Source organism: Telopea speciosissima, chromosome 8 (genome assembly GCF_018873765.1).
Source record: "Telopea speciosissima isolate NSW1024214 ecotype Mountain lineage chromosome 8, Tspe_v1, whole genome shotgun sequence".
Taxonomy (NCBI): Eukaryota; Viridiplantae; Streptophyta; class Magnoliopsida; order Proteales; family Proteaceae; genus Telopea; species Telopea speciosissima.
In genome coordinates this window covers 7,175,774-7,196,843 of record NC_057923.1, presented here as the reverse complement: position 1 = coordinate 7,196,843, position 21,070 = coordinate 7,175,774, and the positions used below count along the sequence as shown (strand labels likewise).

The 21,070-nt window shown below is 38.1% G+C and overlaps 2 protein-coding genes across 3 annotated transcripts in view; both read right to left on the bottom strand.

Moving 5' to 3' along the window:
* Nucleotides 1-8,627, bottom strand: part of LOC122671800 (sucrose transport protein SUC3) — a 35,331-nt gene extending 26,704 nt beyond the window's left edge. For both annotated transcript variants that reach the window (XM_043869244.1, XM_043869245.1), the window contains exons 1-2: nt 8,167-8,627; nt 1,399-1,464 (exon numbers count right to left, since the gene is read on the bottom strand). In XM_043869244.1, the coding sequence (XP_043725179.1) occupies nt 1,399-1,464; nt 8,167-8,439 (339 nt within the window). In that variant the 5' untranslated portion in view covers nt 8,440-8,627. The remainder of the gene's footprint in view (nt 1-1,398; nt 1,465-8,166) is intronic.
* A 4,550-nt stretch (nt 8,628-13,177) lies between these two features.
* On the bottom strand, nt 13,178-19,307 carry LOC122672737 (binding partner of ACD11 1). Its single transcript, XM_043870214.1, has 5 exons — nt 19,257-19,307; nt 17,699-17,860; nt 16,308-16,383; nt 15,104-15,220; nt 13,178-13,665 (listed from the first exon to the last, which is right to left on the bottom strand). The coding sequence occupies exons 2-5, from the start codon at nt 17,812-17,814 to the stop codon at nt 13,237-13,239; spliced, it is 738 nt and encodes a 245-aa protein (XP_043726149.1). The 5' UTR covers nt 17,815-17,860; nt 19,257-19,307; the 3' UTR covers nt 13,178-13,236.
* Between the last annotated feature and the right edge of the window lie 1,763 nt (nt 19,308-21,070).

Below are 21,070 nucleotides of genomic sequence, written 5' to 3'. Positions count from 1 at the left end.
TTTACTCTTTATATGAACTATCAAACCCCCATTATATGGAAACAAATCATATGGTTAAATAGGGACTAATTAGATCAATAATAAATCTGAAACCCGAACTCACTGAGTTGGAGAGATTTTTTAGTAGCACCCTATCCAGCAATCAGAAGACCACAAAAACCAAGTCAAGTTTAACCCTGGGGAAGGCCTTTGATTACCCAAAGTTTGGGTGGAATCAGATCTGGGGTTTGGGTTTAATTGAGAAAATACTATATGCTGAAATAGGTAAAAAAAATAAAAATAGAGCACATGATAGAACTATAAACCTGAAATTAAACTCTGATTTAGACTGACCTGATATGTGGGATGGAATATAGAAAAATTAACCTACTTGAAATCAGGTAGCAAACAACTTCAGCAACTGGTGATATCGAACAGAGAAACAAGCAGCAGTAGTTGGCGGTAAAAAAAAGAAGGGGAAAGGGGAAACCTATCTCAGGTCTTAGGGAATATCTCCCATTCTGTATCTCAGATTCTCGCAACCAAAGGCAACTCAAAATTTTATTATTCAAAACATCAAAGAGGCTCAGCAGCCTTACATTGCTTATATAGACGGAAATCAAAACTCCTATCGAACTATGAAAACTGAAATATACTCCTACTATGAATAGGATTGCTAACAACTCATTAGCTGAAGAAAAAAAAAAAAACTACTAAATAACTTCTCATACTTCTACTAGGAATGAAAGTAAAGCTAATAAGCTACTACTGTAACAATATCAGAGTAGCAAACCAGAGAATTGACAGAGAGATACGAGAGAAGAATCAGGGAAAAAGGGGACTGACTAGAGAGAAGAGATCGATACTAGCATTTCCCCCAAAACCTTTATTTATACTGGTGTTGAATACAAGACAGGATTCCTATTTGTAATAGGAATCAAACATAGAACTAAACCTTAACTCAACTACTAACTAAACATAACCCTAATAGGACACTCAACCCCAAACATCGATAGAGGAAAGATTCCCCTATCGAGTTACAATTACAACCCTATGTACCACTCGGTACATATAATTAACAACTACTAAGCCTAATCCCGTATGCCTTCCTTGTACCCACATTGTAGGGCCATTAAAGTGGCCCATTACTAAGAAAACACATGGAATCAAAAGCCCAATACATACATAACCTATCCCAAGGCTTATTTCCAATAAAATAAGCCCTTTAGGTGACTTATCTGCATCAAGAATAGACAAAGTATGAAGGAAATGTCAATATAATTTACTCATGAGGAGAGGACATGCTATTAAATGTCAACTGGAAGCAATGGCTCCACCAGAAAATTAGGAAAATAGAGAAGTTGTTAAAATAGAAGACATTGGCCCAACATTTTAAAAAAAGTTTACACAATCACTTACCGCAAGGCCAGTAATAGGGCCACAAAGCCAAATGAATGAAGAAAAGGCATGCTCTATTCCAAGAGTCTGCATCAATCAATTAAACAAAAACATAATCAGTAAAGGGTGTACCCAGTGCACAAGGCTCCCGCCACTACAGGGTCTGGGGAGGCTCTCAATCAAGAGCATAATCAATATAACAATTAAATTCGTAAAATAAATAGAGAGAGATTCTACATGAATACAAATTTTTAAAAGCGCTAAAGATATCCAAGGACTCTAAAATTAAAACCATAATCTTCAGGATTAAATGTCATAAAACTTCCCAAGACTTGTATGTTGATAAAAGAAGTCTTCCGAAACATTATCTATTGTCCTTTCTATCTTTATGTTCTGAAAATGGAAAGGAAAAAAAAAAGGTAACAAAGTATATCTGCATAACCACAGTTTAAGTATATTTCAATAGGTCTGTCACAGCTGCTAGTTCAAGCGATTTTTTTTTTTTTTGGGAGGGGGGGAGGGATGGGGGTTCCAACAGAATCACAATCAAGGGAACTAGATGCTTTCAAGTATGCCACTCTATGCAGGAAAAAACAGAAATGGACCTAACTTGAAAAATTAAACCTCCTCCCCACACCTGCCCCCACCCAAAAAAAAAAAAGCTTCGGATATTAAAGAGTCTTAAAGGGCAACAGCAAAGGGCCCTGACTGTCAACGGCATTTTATATCTCAGCACAACAGCAGGTATCTTGTTACAACAAAATTAGTAATTATTAATAAGCAATTGATGGATCATTATCTCAGACTCTATCATCTTTCATTGGTTTCCTTGAAGGTGTCACCAATCTCATGAAGATTGCTACTATGCCTCATTTGTCAAAAGGACATAGCTTGTATGGAAATATATTCTCCTGGTGAGGCTGTCGAGTATTTGGTAGCATAGTTGTAATGGCGTCTAGGCGACCCAAGGCGTTGGAGTCTTGGAGAGGGTCCATGTAGAAAACCTAGGACCTGTAACCAGTAACCTTAGAGTTGAGAAAAGAGAGAAGAAAGAAGAAGAGAAGAGTAGCTCCAAGGGGAGGAGCCGTATGTGTTAGTTTGCTTTCTCCCTCAAGTATCTTATTTATAATAAAACCATTACAATCATAAAAGGAAAAGGAAACTAAACCTAATCTAAAATAGGTAGCTAACTTAAACTAGGAAACTGACTCCTAACTCCTAACAATTAAAGACATAAAACAATAAAGGAAACCATAATGGACTCAACCCCAATAGGGACACTCCCCTTATCGTGGTACACTTCTCAACACTCCCCCTCAAGCTGGAGTATACAGATATCAAAAGAAAGGCTCCAGCTTGGACTAAAAAGAATAGAAAATCAAACTCAACACCAATCTTGAATAGTAGTTGTAGACTTCAGTGAGCACAGAGGAAACTCCGATAAAACCAATAGAAATATCAGCCCAAGCACTGGACGATAGATAACATCAACCGCAATCCAAAAACAGCAGATAGGTAACGATGACAGATGTTCTCCAATAATTGCGGAACTTTATTTCTAATAAGAGAAGACTCGATCTTCAATATAAAGAAAGAACTCGATCTTCAAAGTAAGAATCAATTCAATCGCACAAAATGGAATTTTCCTGTCGATCTTCAAAAAACACCATAGCATGCTTAAAAGATGGAGGGCAGCAACTTCGAAGTTTCCCTTCAAAAGTAAAATCTTCACTGAAATAAATCTTGAGAAATCTTCACCGAAATATTCTTGAGAAAGGTAAGACTCTCCAATTGATGACTTGTGCAGAGCAGATATGCAAATAATAATATCCAATTCCAATCTCCCCCTCACGTGTAGCAGTACACGCAAAGAACGAGCATCACAAAAAAAATTCCATAAACAAGAGCACCGCAAATAACAACCGTAGATATAAAAATCCCAAAATCAGTTTCTAACCTCCCCTCACTGGAGCCAACAACCACCATGCAAGGTCCAACCTTCAAAGAAGTACAAATCCCACATGTGTTCGGGGCCCACCTGGGCAACTATACTTCCAAGAATTTTAAAGAAATGTCGGAATTAAAAGAGCAATGACAGTTTGGTATATGACCAGCATCTCAATAATTTCCAATCTCCCCCTCAAAACAAACTCCAACCTCAATGTCATGTAAGTACCAATTTGCCAAAAAACAAATTGATGTGATCTGGGGCCCACCATAGCATATGTATACCCAATGGCAATTATGTAATTACAGCATGCAATCTCCAATTGATTTGGAACCGGGCCAAAAAACCCAATTTCGTTCGGGATGGACCCATCCAAGTATACAATAGGCAATAGCAAGAGGTAATGGCGGAACCGTAATTTAAGTGAAATTCATATATATGCATAAGGCCAAATTTAAAGGAGTGGCAATCTGGTAATAAACCAGAATTTGCAAGGGGTCAATTTGGTAGTTAAAGAGGCAATGGGACATGATGGGAATTAACGTTTATTGGTTGGGGATATGAAGGGAATTAGAATTATTACAAGGAGAATGGCAGAATTGCAAATAACACTGAGTTGAAAAAGGGATGGCCTAGCTGTAATTAGGTGAAATTTGGTAAAATTCACTTTGAAACACAATCCAAGCCAAAGGGCAAATTTGGAACAATGAAGAAGACAAGGGTAACTTGTAATAAACTTGAGCAAATTGGGTAATAGTAAAGTGTAGAGGCAAACTTGGGAAGGAAACTAGAGAAAGAAAAAGATAAAGACAACCGTCCCAGCAAGACAGCAACTAAGAAATTATAAACCCATTCGAAGAAGGGATAACTCACGGAACAGAAAACCCAAAAAGTAGGATTCTTCAAGTCTTCAACACTAACCAAAAAAGTGCGTCTTCAACCTCACAGTAAAACCAGAAAAGATATGATTCCAGCAAAGGAAGATTTCCACGCAACTCCAAATAGAAGGTCGAAGATTAAACAGAAAACCTGCAACTCCAATCTGGCGGTAGGGGAACAGTGGCGATAAATATTTGACTCTGTGGAAGAACAGCTTCAATCGAAGTAGCAAAAGGATATAGATTAGCACCGTTAGAAGAAAATAAATCGTTACCGCAGGCGGTGAAACACAAACAGTGAAGGCACCATCAAAAATAGGAAGAATATCCGAGATAATCAAGCACATCTCAACCCAACGACCAGCAGGATACCAGAAATCTTTCAACCAGCAGAATTTCTTCGACCAAGAGATCACAGTCGAGGAAGAAAAACAAATCAGAGGCAGCGAGACCACGATTACTTGCAACCTCCTGCAACTGTTAACTAATATGGAGAACAAAGAGAGTCCAACAGACCACGCCTCTCAAACAGAGGCAGCATACGATTGAGGAGAGCCCTCTTTTGATCACCAAACCTTGCAACACTTCCTTCGATCAGAAGTAGTTTACAAAACAAAACATCAGTAGCAGCTATCTTCATCGATCATGTAGTAAATCAGCAACCCAGCGGAACAACTGTGATTAGTCACCTCAGCAGCAGCACTATAATCAATTCAATCAGATTAGAATTTTCTGTTGTAGAAGGAAATCCATCTCCAGCAATGGCAACAACAAACCGATGGGCACACAAGAATCTTCATTGAAATCAAACTAAATCAGAAAATAAACAACGACTCTCAAACCGGCAACGTTTTGAACCCAGATTGATTCAAACCATCAGCTCTGATACCATGTAGAAAACCTAGGACCTGTAACCAGTAACCTTAGAGTGGAGAAAAGAGAGAAGAAAGAAGAAGAGAAGAGTAGCTCCAAGGGGAGGAGCCGTATGTGTTAGTTTGCTTTCTCCCTCAAGTATCTTATTTATAATAAAACCATTACAATCATAAAAGGAAAAGGAAACTAAACCTAATCTAAAATAGGTAGCTAACTTAGACTAGGAAACTGACTCCAAACTCCTAACAATTAGAGATATAAAACAATAAAGGAAACCATAATGGACTCAACCACAATAGCGACACTCCCCTTATCGTGGTACACTTCTCAACACTCCAAAATCAAGGCGACACCAACTAGGAGACGCCTTGACAACTATGTTTGGGAGCATAAAACAACAGTACATTTAAGTAAAAGACAAGAAACACACTGAAGATCACAGAGTTGATCACGACTAGGACTGTTAGGAGCATTATCACAATGAACCTATTTGAGGACATCTCCCACAGGCTCCATGTGAGAGTTTAGTCAGAGATTACTACATTTTATCACATATCCTTTATGAACTATGAGATTGCACCTCCAAAGAGAAACATTAACTGCAAGTTTTAGAGGTGATCCCCAGGAATCTAGGTCCATCAGTCATTGGCTAGATTATAGAGTTAGTTTTGGAATTATCATTAAGGTATTGCTGTCGCAGGTTTATTGGGAAAAGGAAGTCCATCCTCGTTGAGAACAAGGCCCATATTATTGGTCTTAAGCCTGCACTTTCCTTGGACACTCAAAGGCTAATAGAAGAGGGTGATCCAGCCAGTGTTACTGATGACTCTCTTCTAGGAAAATAGGGCATTGGAGATTAGCATCTTATGAGGAAGGCACAAGATCCCGCTTCAGAAGTTAAAACCTTGTTCCACTGAATGCCAGAATAGATGAATACCTTGGCTGATGAGCTTGATGAAGAAGTAGTAGATACCAGAATTCTGTCACATATCAGCTCTTACCCACCACAATTATGTACCATGAATGATTTATTTTTCTTATGATTCATGGAATCTTGAAAGTCTCTTGATTGATAAAATAATTGTAATTCAATAAGAAAATTATTGCTTATAGGATCCCACATCATCCCTACAGTAGGGGACTTAGAAGGGTTTTTCAACACTGTTGTAAAATCTGTTCGGTTATTGAAAACATATAATACATTGATCACAAAAATTTTGTCTTTGGCACATGATGTTCATAGGAAATCTTTGTATGTTGGAAGTGACAAAAATTATTTAGTACTTTCAAATATATTTAAAAATGCAAAGTCAGATGGAGCATGCTGGAAGAGCAGAACTCCGGGTTGTCCAGAAATTATCCTCATCATGTTACCCAGATCGTGAATTTAATCATCACTATCATAGCTCGCAAAGCACCTGTGACTGCTTAAATAGGCATCTCAATAGATTTCAGGGGGAGACTGGCATCATAGTGACTTCTCAAGCCCATAAGCTCTGAAGACTCTCCAGTCCTAACTTCCTCAACCTCTTTAACTCTATCAGGAAGAACTTCTATGGATTTTTTTTTCTTTTTTTTTTTTTTTGGTTGGGGGGGGGGGGAGGGGGGTGTTTGGAGTCAACTAGAGAATTTACTAAGGAATACAAAAAGGAAATACAGCAAGAACCACAACCAAGGAGGCCAAACTTAAAGGAAGCAAAAAAAAAAAAACAGAGCTCCCAAACAAAGGAAACAGCAGCACAGCATAACCCACCTCCCGAAACACAAGTAAACATCAACAACACCATCCACAACCAAACCCCCTAAACCAGAACGAAGCCCCTCCACACTACCGCACACAGCACGAAAAATACTTCCCTTCCCTCCCTCTTCCTCAAATCAAAAACTAATGTGTTCCCGCATTTTAGTAAAATCTTTCACCAGCAGTAAAAGATTTTTAATCTCTAAACATCCCTTCTTCCAAACATCTAACTTGTAATCTCGCCAAGGAATTCTATTGGAAGTACTTTCAAAAAAAGATTGGGGAGGCATTGTTGGTATTCTATGGTTCACTTGGCAATGGCTTTCGACTAGGCCACAAATTAGGCATTGTCATAGCTTTCGATACTTGCTGCAGGTCTTGACTAATCAGAAAATGAGATTCCTCTACGATCATGGGCAGATTACAAGTCTGATGCAGGATATTACACACCAGTATTATTGGGCTCAAAGAATCAAGTATCAAGAGGAAGCAGTTCCATGTCAGGAGTAGCCAAAACCAGGATTTTCAGGATGGGCCAGTATCAGCAAATCCTCATTAAAATAATGTAAAATTGAGCCCATTGGTGACAAAATTTGGCATGACAATTCTAGACTTGAAGAGAGAGCAAACTCAGAAGACTCCATACAAAAAGGAGTTCAACATAGCCTCCAAACACACTGGCCAATTTGGATGTTTTGCAATTCCAGCAGTTTTATTGTGCATAAAATCAACTAGCAAATTTGACCCATCAAACCAATTCCAATCGAGATGAGATTCTAGAATATGGGAAGACTTCCGTATTAGTACTTAACCCTATAACGTCACCAAAAAAAAAAGAGATCTTATGTTTAGGTTTCTAAAGCCCGTGATTGGACTGATCTACATACGCCCCAAAACATCCACAACTCAGAAACTGGGATTTTTCTCGAATCTCACTTTCATATCTTGGACTAAATAACCGATAATGGCATTGTGTAATTAATTTGATTTAAATATTATAAGCTTAAACTTATAAAATGCAATGTCTAAGTGGACTACAGAACATGACTTCTTGTTATTTTTTTTTTTTGGGTAGAAATGACTTCTTGTTTCAACTGCACCAACTCTGAAGGCTTTCCTAGACGAAAACTTAATCCCCATTCGTTAATCTATGATCAAAAAGCACTCAGATCTCAATGCAAGTGCAGAAACGAACAAATGTAACGGAGACCTGTTAAATCATAGAACTATACATTTTCCTTTTCTCTCTATCTTTCTCGCTCTTAGCATAGAAGTACAAGGGAAACGAGAACTCAATAACTAAAACTACAACAATAGTAACAGCGAAAGAGCAAAAGAGAGGAACTGACCTGTATATAGGGAGTCAGAAGTGAAAGCTGCAAGGCCCAACCGAATTGAACACCGGCAGCAATCATACTGCTGAGAATCAAAGTATTCCAACCGCTGGAGTTAGGGACGGAAGGAGGCAAAGAGGAGCCGGATGGACTCGAGATGCCATTGGAGGACCTAGAACTGAGATCGATCGGGTGGTGAGCTTCATTGGAAGCGATCAATTCGACTTCAGCTTGCCTGATATTCTTGTATGGCACCCGGATCGAAACAGAATCCGTTTTCCCCGCCATTTCAGAGGTGAGGTTTACTATCTCAAAGAAGCTAAAAAGAATTACGATTTTGATTCCCTCTCCATGGAAACCGATTCCGATATCTGGAACTTCTCCCTAATAGATCCAATTCCCTTTTGCTTCTCGATGTGTCAATCAGAACTGGTTTCACCTTCTAGGGTCTGATCTGGAAAGAGAGAGAGTGAGTGAGAAGTAAGTGGTATTCTATATATAGTAGTATATGGTGGTGGTGGTGGTATGCTTGGAATTTCTATGACTTCCTATCAAAGGTTCAAGGAACCAAATTCAGTTTCTTTGTTGTTTCTTCTTGTTTTGGATGTTAGAATGTTGAGATCCCACTGCGCCCTTTTTGGGATTTTGCTCTAACGCCATATCTGCTAAGCAACCGTGAGAGTCACCACTCACCACCGACACCGTAAACCAATGGGAAAAGGAGAGACCATCATCCAGTGCGACACGGCATGGTGCATCTGTCCATGCAAAGATTAAAAACAAAAGAAAATCAGAAATCGCCCTCTTCTGTCCTCTGGATGCTTTCTTCTTCCAACTTCCAAGTCTACTCTACACCCATGAAAATGATAAAAATCTAAAAATACATTTCAGACGCCGCCTCGGTTCAAGACAACTGGCGAAACCCGCTTTCAATTTCTCCCTCCATGGCCTCCAAGCATGACTCGGGATTTTCTACGAACGGGGTGCGGTGCGACTTGGACGGTTGGACCCTACCTACACTGACGTTAACCATTCATCTAAAGGCTATGTTTGGTTTGCAAGAAAAAAAAATTTCGGTGAAGGTTTGCAAGAAATTGATAGAAAAGAAAAATAGACACATAAATCGATCATTAGGTATCGAGGGTGGGGCTTGGTGCAATAGTGAAGTTGTGACCAAACGGTTATGGGTTTGAATTTGAGAGCAGCAATTGGGTAAGGCTGCGTACAACTCCAGACCCCTCTCTAGACCTTTTATTGACGGGAGACTCTTGCACTGGGTTACACTCCTTACATAATTTGTTTTTTAAATTTCACTTTTTTACCACATATAGCCTGGCTCCACTGATCCTACCCTCCAACTCCAACTTACTGATTGGGCTTGGGCTTTAGATTTTCTTCACCCATGACCCAACCAAGATCAGGTTGGGCTCAATACAAGAATTTCGTTTTCTGAGTCCATACAAGCTAACACAATAACACAACTGTTAGTGAATAGCCTTCATATCAGCAAACATGAGTGGTTCCTTGAGAAGCCATAACTGTCCGTCTTGAACCCTAAATGAACATGATATACGGCCAACAAGTTCATCTAAAATTTTTTTTTTTTTTTTTATGATCAAGAACCAAATTCATATATTAAAAACCAATGCTATTAGCCACTGATGACTACTTTGGAACAGTTACATCATACCAACCACTTTCATAATAATATTCTAAGATTGGATTAACTTACCCTCCCCCCCCCCCCCACAAAATATATATATATATATATATATATATATATATATCTACTCTCCACATAGTGGATTGATCATTTTACAAGTTTCCTATCGGAATAGTTCAGACATTTATCCCATATTTAGATTTTTTTAACAACTATTGTTCAATTCATTTCTTTGACTTTTGAAGAGCCAAAAAAAGTGTACCTTTATATTGCCACATCGAGATAATAAAGGTGATATTATGGGAGAGGTGCAATAATTATAGAAGTGATATTCATTAACAGTGTCACGTGGAGGAGAAGCATCGTGGTTATGGTTTACAAAAATAGAGGTAATATTAAGAGTTGCAATAACTGTAGAGGTATAAAATTAATGAGTTATTTTATAAAATTGTGGAAGAGGGTTATTGAAACCCATCTGAGATAAGAAACTACTATTATGAAGAACCAATTTGGTTTTATACCAAGAAGATCCACAACAGAAGCTATTTACTTACTAAGGAGACTCGTGGAAAAACTTAGAGATTTTAAGAGGAATCTTCATATGGTCTTTATTAATCTAGAAAAAACTTATGACAAAGTTCCTAGAAAATTAATTTGATAAGAACTAGAGATGATAAGTGTTTCAAGTAAATATATTGACATAATTAAAGATCGGTATGCTGATGCAGTGACAAGTGTAAGATCTGTGGGGGGGTCAAGATAGTGAATTCTCAATTACAATTGGGTACATCAAAGATCAACTTTAAACTAGGGCTGCAAGTTTGGCCCTGTTGGCCCGAACCCGTCCTGGCCTGGCCTGAGCCCGAACAGGGCCTGGGCTAAGATTACTGGCCCTAAGTCAGAGTCGGGTCAGGTCAGGGTTGAGATCTTGGGCTCAACCTGACCCTAATTTTGACGCTGATTTTTTACCCTAAAGAAAATTATTTATTTATTAAAAAATAGAATACTTATTTATATAAACAAGTGATTAGCACATTTGATAGTTTGTGTTGTGTAAAACCCAACTGTTGTCAAGAGTCCTTGGGTTCAAGCCTCCTCTCTAACATCTTCCCTACACGTGTTATTTTAATTTGCAATCAAGGCCAATCAAGGCGGGCTTGGAGTCAGGGTATTTAGGCCTTGAGTCAGGGTCAGGGCGGGCCTGGGCCCAGCTAAGGGGACTCAGGGTTGTGTTGGGTTTTAAAAAACCTAGTCCAACCCGACCCTGTTGCAGCCCTACTTTCAACATCTTTTTTTTTTGTGCTTATCATGGATGGTTTAACTAGAGACATTCAAGATGAGGTTCTTTGATGTATGTTTTTGGCTGATGATATTGTTTTAGCGGATAAGACAAATGCAAGGATTAATGCGCAAGTTGGAGTATGGAGATCAATATTGAAATCAAAAGCTTTTAATGCAATTAGAACAAAGACGTAGTCTATGGTTTGTAACTTTGGTTACAATAGGATGGAAAATGAGGTGGTGACAATTGACAAGAGAGAGATTCCGCAATGTAATTTTTTAGGTATTTGGGCATAATCATAAATAAATAAGGTAATAGAAATGATGATACTTCTACAGAGAAATAATATAGAATAGATGAAGGATGGAGAGGTACATCCAAAGTGTTGTGTGATCGACGTATTCCTTTAAAATTTAAAGAAAATTCTTATATGATAATCATACGACCAGCTATGATGTATGGTGCGGAATGTTGGGCCGAGAAGCATCATATAGATAAACTAGGTATAATAGAGATGATGATGTTGAGATGGATGAGTGACAACCTAGGAAGGAAAAAGTAAAGAATGATCATATTAAAGTTAATTTGGGAGGTGCCATGGCCATGTTCAACAGAGACCTTTGGATGCCCTAGTATAAAAGATTGATTTGATTTATATTGAATGAACTAAAAGAGTCGGGGGCAGACCTAAAATGACCTTAGGAGAAGTGGTGAGGAAAGACATGCACAACTTGGGCCTTGTATCAAATATATGACATTGAATAGAGCTCATGTAGCCGACCCCATTTAACTGGGATAAAACTGAGTTGTTGTTGGAAATAAAAAATATTCTAAAATTTTAACAATGTATAAACATGTCCACCAAATCCAGCCTCCAATGGACTGCCACATACTGAAGGATGTGAAGGAATAAGTTCCATTTATAGACATATTAAAATCCAATTCCCATACATTATCACATGTAGAATGTTTTTCATCATCTAGCCATTATGATGTGTCCTTATGATTGGACTCTTGAGTAAGCGAGTTTCGTCATTTACTCCCGAAATCGAAAACACCCTCTCTCTAATCCAATCCAATCCAATCAAAAAAATTAGATGTTGTGGCTTGAGATGTTCTCTCCCCACAACGAGTGAAGATAAACATGTCTTCATCACACATTATAGCATATGCATAGTTTTGAACCGTGTTTGTCTTGTATTGGGCTGAAATGACACTATTGAGAGAGTGTTGTTGCTTCCCCTATGACATGGATCCACCCGCATCCATTGTAGCTTGCCATGTGGAAGGAGACTGTGTCCTCTTATGAAATTTTACAACACTAACAATGTAATATTTTATAGGGAAACACTTTATCACCGAAAATGCAATTTTCCTCTCACATGAGTTATTTTATTATTTTTTCTCTCATATTTTAATATGTGGTCCTATGTGGGATTATACCTTTTTCAAGACACCTATTGATGCGACATACAAATTCTACCCCATACTGGCAGCGTGGAAAACCTTCTCCCTCTCTTATAAAAAAAATGACGCACCCAATGCACGAAGCACTCGCCACTACAAGGTCTGGAGAGGATCATAATGTACGTAGTCTTACCCCTACTTTTGCAGAGACTGTTTCCAAACCTCTCCCTCTCTTATATTTTCCTTTTTTTTAATATCAATTTAACACTCATTTACAATATTATCATATATTACCCCCACACAAAACAGAGGGAAAATGAATGTACATGTTACAGGAAAACAAGCTTAGCGAAGTAATAGCATGTGAGATGAGGTGTTCTTGCTCTTAACATGAACTTAAATTTCAAAAAGGGGACGGTAAAACCTTCCCCCTCTTTAAAGGAGATTTTTTAAATTTAAGTGAAAGGATCTTATTCTTTTCTTGTTGATTTGCAAAGAGGCAACCAGGAATTATAGAACCACACCTCCTTTCTTTCCAATTCAATGTGGGCAGAAGAATACTCTAAACGTGAAAAGCAAAATTTAACCATAACCTCACATAAGAGGGTACTAAGCTCATCTCGATATCCATGGATGCAACATAGTTACACTTTACAAATACCATATAACTGCAATTACTTATACATAATGATATACAATGTCGAGGCTGTATCTGGATTAACTCTTTAAGATTTCATTTTTTACTACCATGACTGGCCAAATCAGCTGCAGCTTTGGCTGCCTGAGAGAGAGCACCTGACACCCAAAGGGCTCCTTTAGAGAAGTAACTACTGTTGATCACGGTGGTCGCAGCAGCTGCTGCTGTTCTTCCTGTAGCAGAAACAGCTGTTTTGGTTGTCCCTGATACATTGTACCTCTCATCCACCAATTTAACAGCCTCCACTCCTGCACAAATCTTATCAGTGAGTCCAAGTCTTTTGCTGAGTTCGGAAACCTTAACCGCTGCAGTAGCTGAGACTTGATGAGATTCATCAAGAGCTTTGGCTTTGCTAAATGCATCTTTCCCCAGAACATAACCTTTAGATAGCATAGTCTTGACTACTTCCTGAGCCATTGTCAGCGCTTCTCCTGGAGTAGAAACAAAATGATCTCCATGGGTGTCCTGTCAAGATGATAGGAAAATGAGATGAATTTCAAGTTTGAGCTATGAGTTCCTCAAGCGTGACTTAAAATAATGGCCTTTCAATAATTATATTTTATTATTCATAAATTTCTGAAACATAATTTCAAAATCTGTTGATTGCAGTCAAAGGTGAGGCTGTCGGGAATATAAGATAGCCTGTTAAGTACCATCATCACAAGGGTGAAAAAGGAAAAGAGCCATTAGAGAAGTGTCGAAGTGCTCAATCAAGCAAAGAATTAATCTGTGAACACTTATCAACCCTAGGATGAACTCTACCAATAGGGGGTGTCAAATCTGTCAGTCTGGTCAATTTCAGTCAGGCTTAATCGACCCAGCACCTTTTACTGATCTTGAATTGGTTTTGGCTAGTCGGTCTTAATCGGTTGGTTAATCCAATTTTGTTTTTGTCTATAATTTAGTGAAGGGTATTAGGATATGTTAATTGCTCCTTAATTATTTGTGCTTAATCGGTTTCAACTGGTTGGGTTTCGGGCATATTTGTATATTCGGTCCTAATACAGTCAGTCAATCGGGTTAATAGGATTGGATTGAGACTGACTGATTAATCAGAAAACTACATATCCAAACCAAAACTGGTCCAGTTTCAGCTTTAATACGATGGTTTCCATTGGTCCTGTTGGTTCTGGGCCCAAATTGACACCCCCATCCACCAACTTATAGGAACATAGTCATTTGAATATGATGGATCATTGAATTTTGGTTTGTGAACAGGGTCCTGGATTGAGGATGCTTCATAATAACTAGTTCACAGAAAGTATAAAAACAGGGATCTTTGACAAGAGGATATAGACAGATAAGTATATAAAAAGGGATCTCTCTCTCTTTGTTTCTCATAAATAAGCAAGTTGACAAGAGGATATAGCAAACAAAATTGAACTGGGTTAATGCAGTGGAGTGGAGTTTATAGAGTGCATTTTATTGAAACTAAAGATCACATTTCATGAGACAGGTATAAGATCAGAAATGCAGTATGAAACCTGAGCACCAAAGAAAGGAGGAAGAAGAAGCAGTGAGGATAAGATGAGTCTGTTGAGACTTGAGATAGATGAGTAGCAAGACAAGGACTGATATGATCAGAGATGAATTGAGCAGTGAAAAGAGGGGTCAGCATCAATAGGTGATAAGATGAGATAAAGTGGCTGGCACTTGTTTGGATGCATACAACAAAGACCAAAAAGGCCCAAGAGAGCAGTGATATGGGGCTAATGGATGTGTACAAGGATAAACAGGAAGGTTGAACATGACCAGGATTAAATTCGTAAGAAAGGACATTCATTTTTGTCTCTCCAGTATGTCAAATAGGAAAAACTAAAAGCTTATACCAAGACTAAAACTTTTAGTACACTAAAAAGTCGCCGGGTCATGTTCACCAGTAGAAATAAAAAGAAATGCTTACCCTTGAACCATTTTCATCGTCAAGCCTCCAGGAGGAGGGTCTATTCCAAAAATCATATTCATCCACATCCTGTCCCCAGCGAGTTATACATACACGTTGATCTCCAATTGTAGCTCCCTGATACATTAATGTGAAAAAAGATATTAATGCAACCATATCACATAAAACATCGACGGCAGATTAGGGGGGAGGGAACTGTGGGCAAACAAGGAACTGAAGATTGTTTCAATCCAGCTGGGGCATTCTAGAAAATAATTATACAAAAGCAACTGGGTCCTTGTTTCCAAATCGTGCTATTTCGAATATGAATAGAACAATCTATAAAGTATTGTTGTTATTTTTCAATAATCTTACAGCATACATATGGTCTTACTTGTAAATGGAAAGACCATGCACGAGTTTTTTTTTAAGAATACATGAACATATAAGACATGTTATGTTGAACTAATAGCTTACACATATTATATTGACCTGAATGATATTGTAACTGCAAAGGGACGATGTTGGATAAGAGGTGCAAATGTGGAAAACCAAAGGATCAGTTTATAAAAGAAACATATTCTTAATGGTTCTACTTTTTCATAGAGTACATCACTGACACAATTACACTCTTAAATCAACTTAGAACAAATATAGGACTGTAAAATAAAGAAGCACTTAAGTTGAGAACTTAAAAAAGGGCCATTAGCCAGAGCTGGTCCACTTATGGAGGGTGGGTCCTGAAAGGGGTGAGTTTGGAGACAGTCCTAACCTTTGGCATTTTTTATTGAGCAAAGTGGACACTCTCAAGACTCAAACCCAGGCATTTTCCCAGGCAGCCTGAACATTGCTCCAAGCAATGACCCCAACTTAAGTTGAGAACTTGCATGCTTCAATATCAGAACACTCACAGGTTCCAAAACTGATAAATTGTTGGTGTATAAGCTATTCTGCCATGACGCATGGGAACCCATTTCTTGATGTTTTTGGCTAATCTCACAGAAACGACCTCAAAGTTGGTCACTTACTTCCTATCCAAACATGTCACATGGGATCTTACACATTGGGAGTTCCATAAATAAATAAAGTCTGCCATGTGATTGAACAGTGTCACTCAGAGAATCTGTAAGTTTAACATTTCCATTTCTTGATGGTTCCTTTATAATACACACTGGATTTGCAGCATCTAGTTACTTTCCTCACCAAAAGTTGCATGGAAACTTACACTGAGCAAAACAGCCATTTCCAGAGCACGAGCTTCTTTAAAGGTCACATAGCCCGTACAAGCATAATCTCCAGATCTGATTTACCCAAAGATCACTTCCAGGTAAGCAACTTTTAAAAATATTCCAACATAGCATACATTACAAAACACCTCTCTTCCAGACTGGTGAAAAATACAACTTTTCAGAGACTAGCACAGATATGATAGACATGAAGGAGAATGTGCCAGCATAGTTACTGGGGCACTACTATCACCATCAACTGGATGAAAACACATGGCACTGGAAACATTTTAAACCACTCTAGCTTTGATGGAAACAGAGCCAGTGCCTGAACTCACCTTAGTGTTAAATTGTTATATACATTTACGCTTAATAAATCCATCAATAAAATAAAAAAACATATGACTCTGGATAGCTCACTTCCCCAAAAAAATTACAATAAAGCAACTTATGAGACAGAAACAAAAAGAATCTCAAGAGAATGAATGAATAGATGATTCCATAAATATACAGAGGAAGTATCTCACGAAGTGTATTGTGAGAAGATCACCAACTAATTGAAAGAGTCCTAGAAGGTTTCTTAGATTAGTTTATACTCCCGGTTACTAGGTCCTTTCACAAGGTAAACATCTATTCTATTTAAGAGATGTTCATAAGTGTCCGGCTGAAACCTAGTCAAACTCTAGAAAACAGATATTCAAAACTCATAAGGCTCACAGTTGCCCAAAAGAGAAGGTAATTGAGGCAACTTCTGCCATTTTCATCCATTAGCTAGTTTGCATCTAGAAACACAAATGGAAAGTGAATGGAACTAATCACAAATTAGATATTTAAGTATTTAACAACTGTTGGGCTCCAGGGATTACTCTATATATGTACGTCTGTCCATATGCATATAGTTCACAAAACTACTTAATGTTATGGATCAAGCTTAGCAAAATTCAAAATAATTGATACACCTTATTATATGGCTATTCCCAGAACCAGCATGGATCCTGCAAATGACAGTGCTTGGTTTAAACAGATGTAAACAAGAAGCTCAATACCAGGGATAGGATATTCAGAAACTACTGGGTGTCCTCTATCTAAGATTGTGGAGATGTTGAAAATGGTGGAACGCAAATTAATCTCTTCAGTACAAGACCAATAGATCGGCTACAATGATGAAATTCAAGAAGTTTGGAAGTCAATTTCTCACCATCAATCAAACAACAGGTACTGCAGAAACAATTAATTCTTAAAAAAACAGAAGACTAGTTTATAGACAATATACAGAGAGAAACATGGGGAAGAAATCAAATTTCATCAGAGCCAACTACAAAGTTATAGATTAAGGTGCAGAGTGGACAAAAAAACATTGAACAAAATGCTAGTACTAGACAGAAGGTACCTGATGATTTCAACGTGTTCTATTGTGCCTGAGAAAGCAAAGAAATCATAAACATCCTTCTCTGATGCATTAGGAGATAGGCCTGTAACTTGTACTGTACAATCATTCGAACTCATGATACTGAAATAATATCAAGCAAGGTTTAACTTCAGTTCTTTGAACCTGGTGGTGCAGTCAGGGCAGAGAAATAAAAACCATGTCAATGTTGCCTGTTGGTCCGGTCAGACTGAACCATTGTGTCAGTCCAATGACATGGTAAGAACTTTGGGTCAGCATTTTCCAAAGATTAGAGCTATACAAGGCTAATCTTTTTGGTAGAACGGTTAATTTGAAATCCAAATTCAATTAAATGACAAAGAATTGCATCCAAAAAGGGAGGATATCCCTTAGTGTTGAAGATGAAGTTGAAAATTTTATCGAATATCACTTCAGAATAACGCATAGAGTAAGAGAAATCAAATATAGATACACATCTCAAAATAGAAAATAAAAAAAAAGGAACTTATGAAAGCCAATACTTGAAGAAACAAAAAATGGGGCAAGGAATTCTCCCTCCCTCACATATTAGTCATGCAGTCATGATGTCCTTTTCCAATATTGTTTTCTGAAATTTCAGAGTGGGTGGTTCAATATACCCTGTCCAGGTCAGGCCACAGGCGTGTTGGGAAATTTGGTAATTTTGTTAATTTTGGTCTCTCCCTCTCTTCCTCTCACACATACATACTTCAATTACTTCGAGGGGTAGTCCAGTGAATATGGAATGGGGGTGGATGGTGCATCACAAATTCATCAATCAAAAGAAGGTGAAGTAAATTGCACTGAAAGGAATCCATAGTCAAAAGACTCAAAACCACTTCACAAGATTGGGATTTCGGACTTGATTACGGATCACTCCTTATTTAAGGTATTTTTGCAATAAAGTGGACCTTTTTAGGTGAGCTAACAGAGCTTAACGTTCACGTTTCAGGTTCACCTCGCCTAAACCGAAAAGAGAAAGAGCAGAAAAGCGGAATATAACAATAGAAAAGAATAGAAAAAAGTAGCGAAACCATCAAATACTATCCATTTCAACGCCAGAACGACACAACAAGAAGCGTACGCTTTACTCCACCTTAGGTAACCCTTTCCACCCCACTCCACTCATCCCCCAATGAAACCAAATACCGTTTCTCCAAAATAATGAACATCGAACCAGGCTTCTCTTCTTCTTATCACCTTCCATGACATCTCAAGTTTCTGTAAACCCAAATTCAGGAGAAGGGAAGAGAAAAATAGCAGTAGAAGAATAAAATGGAAATTTTAATAATTTCCATCAAGTGTTCTGTTGTGAACTTTATTCAAAACAAAACCAAACCAAACTAAATACGACCAGAGAGAATATTCCGATGATCAACTATTTAAATTACAGAAATTGCACAACCAAAATTTTGAAGAAACCAATGATGGAGGAGATTCTGAACGGTAAGGTTAAATCAGTCTTTGAGTAACAACAGAGAGACGAGAATCCAATAAAACTCTTCAAATATCTGTACCAGAAAAGAAGAACAGTTTCCCTTACCACTTTGTTTGACGACGACTGATCAGAGCCAGAGAGACGATAGGACCTGAGGAGCAAAGCTTAGGCCGAACCGAGAGTAAACCTTCTGAGTCTTCCAAGAGTGGAAAGAACCCACCACCAGCCACCAGCCACCAGCCACCAGCCCATGTCATGCCTAATCTCATTTTTCAAACATATTTTATTCGAAATTTTAATTTACAAAAACACCCCCGGATAGTTGTTTGCGGACGAAATTTTGCTGCTACAGTTGTAACAGGAATGTTCCAGTTACAAGGCTGGTAGCCAAAGAAATGAAATCTTAAAAGATATTTTAGAAAATATTAAAATTTAAAAGAATATTTATAATCAAAAGAAAAGTGAATTATTCCATTTACTTAACTGCTAGAGTTGTAGCGGGAACATTCATGCTACAATTGTAGTAGCAAATTTTTTTCCGCGTTTTGCTCGCTGTCTCTTTTTGAGAATGTCTTTTTTTTTGGTAGGATCTCTTTTTGAGAATGTTGATTATGACATCTGACATCAATACTGAGTTTAAAATTTTTGTGCAGTACACGTGGCTTGCATCTGTGGGCTAAGGATGACCTGGTCTAGCGGTTGGATGTGGTTGTGAAACTTAGAAAATGTTCTTTACATTGATTGGTCCGGTCCATTTTCCAAAACTAAAATTGCAGGGTTACACCGACTACTAATAATAACGGTCGGAAGTATTTCCTACGCCCTCGTTTGGTGTCCCCGCCGTACAGTCGATAGCACTTGGTGGAGTGGTATTCGGGATTTTTTAATTTGTAGACTGGACAGTCGAGATGACACGTCTATGTAGTTAGAGTTAGCGTTGGACACTTTCCTTTAAGCTGTGTTTGGTTAAATGGAAACCGAAAAAAAAAATATTTTAGTATTTGATTGCTTAAAAAAGAAACCTATCATACCATAGATGCCAATCAAATGAGGCATGTATTGTATCTACCATCAACACAAATCTTCTACGGCATGCTGCCTTGTCCTGCCTGTGTTGCATAGACATAGGGTCACGTGCAATGATCGTCTTACCTTTGCTTGGGCAAGGCGTTCGGGCAGGGGTAAGGCGGTCAATGTGCTTCGCCTTGTGTTTGCGTAGCACGACAGGACGGGTAGCTCGCGTGGTAGAAGATCTGGATCCATCTACCATACATTGTCAAGTGTTGAAATAAAAATTTGTTTTTTTGTTTGGTTGAAAAAGAAACTAATTGACATCTCTTCTTATCTTGTTCTTTCTTCAAAAGGATCTGGGCAACAGGCTTGTAAGGACGAAGGATTGAATATCTCCATGATAGAAACATCTATGACTTGTTGTATCACTTGCTCTTATCTAAAGATAATTTCTTTCAATCTTTGCAATAACATGCTACTTTTTGTGGCTCACTCCGAATCACTGTTTTTTCTCCCATATCAAACCGAACCCATTTACGATCATAAAAAATATTGATAAATAGATTGTAGATCTGCACCTCCTCCTCTTCCATCATCATGATAAATAGCTCCATCCCCACCCGAAGCATCTTTGCCTATGCTAGATATCCTAGAGTTTCCACACCCTGATCATCCCCATCTTGTTCGTGATGGCAATCTATTATCTATTGCAATATATCTATTATTGACTCTTGTATGGATTATGGTTATATAGGGAGTGCACAAGAGGCAAAATCTCGGGGACTGCTCCTGAATTTACAAAAAGCAAGGTCTTTAAGTATTGGAAGCATCAACATTTAGATTGACTCTCCAGAGCTCATAGCATTGATTAACCAATCTTCATCTCCATGGCCATGAGAAGTGTTTAC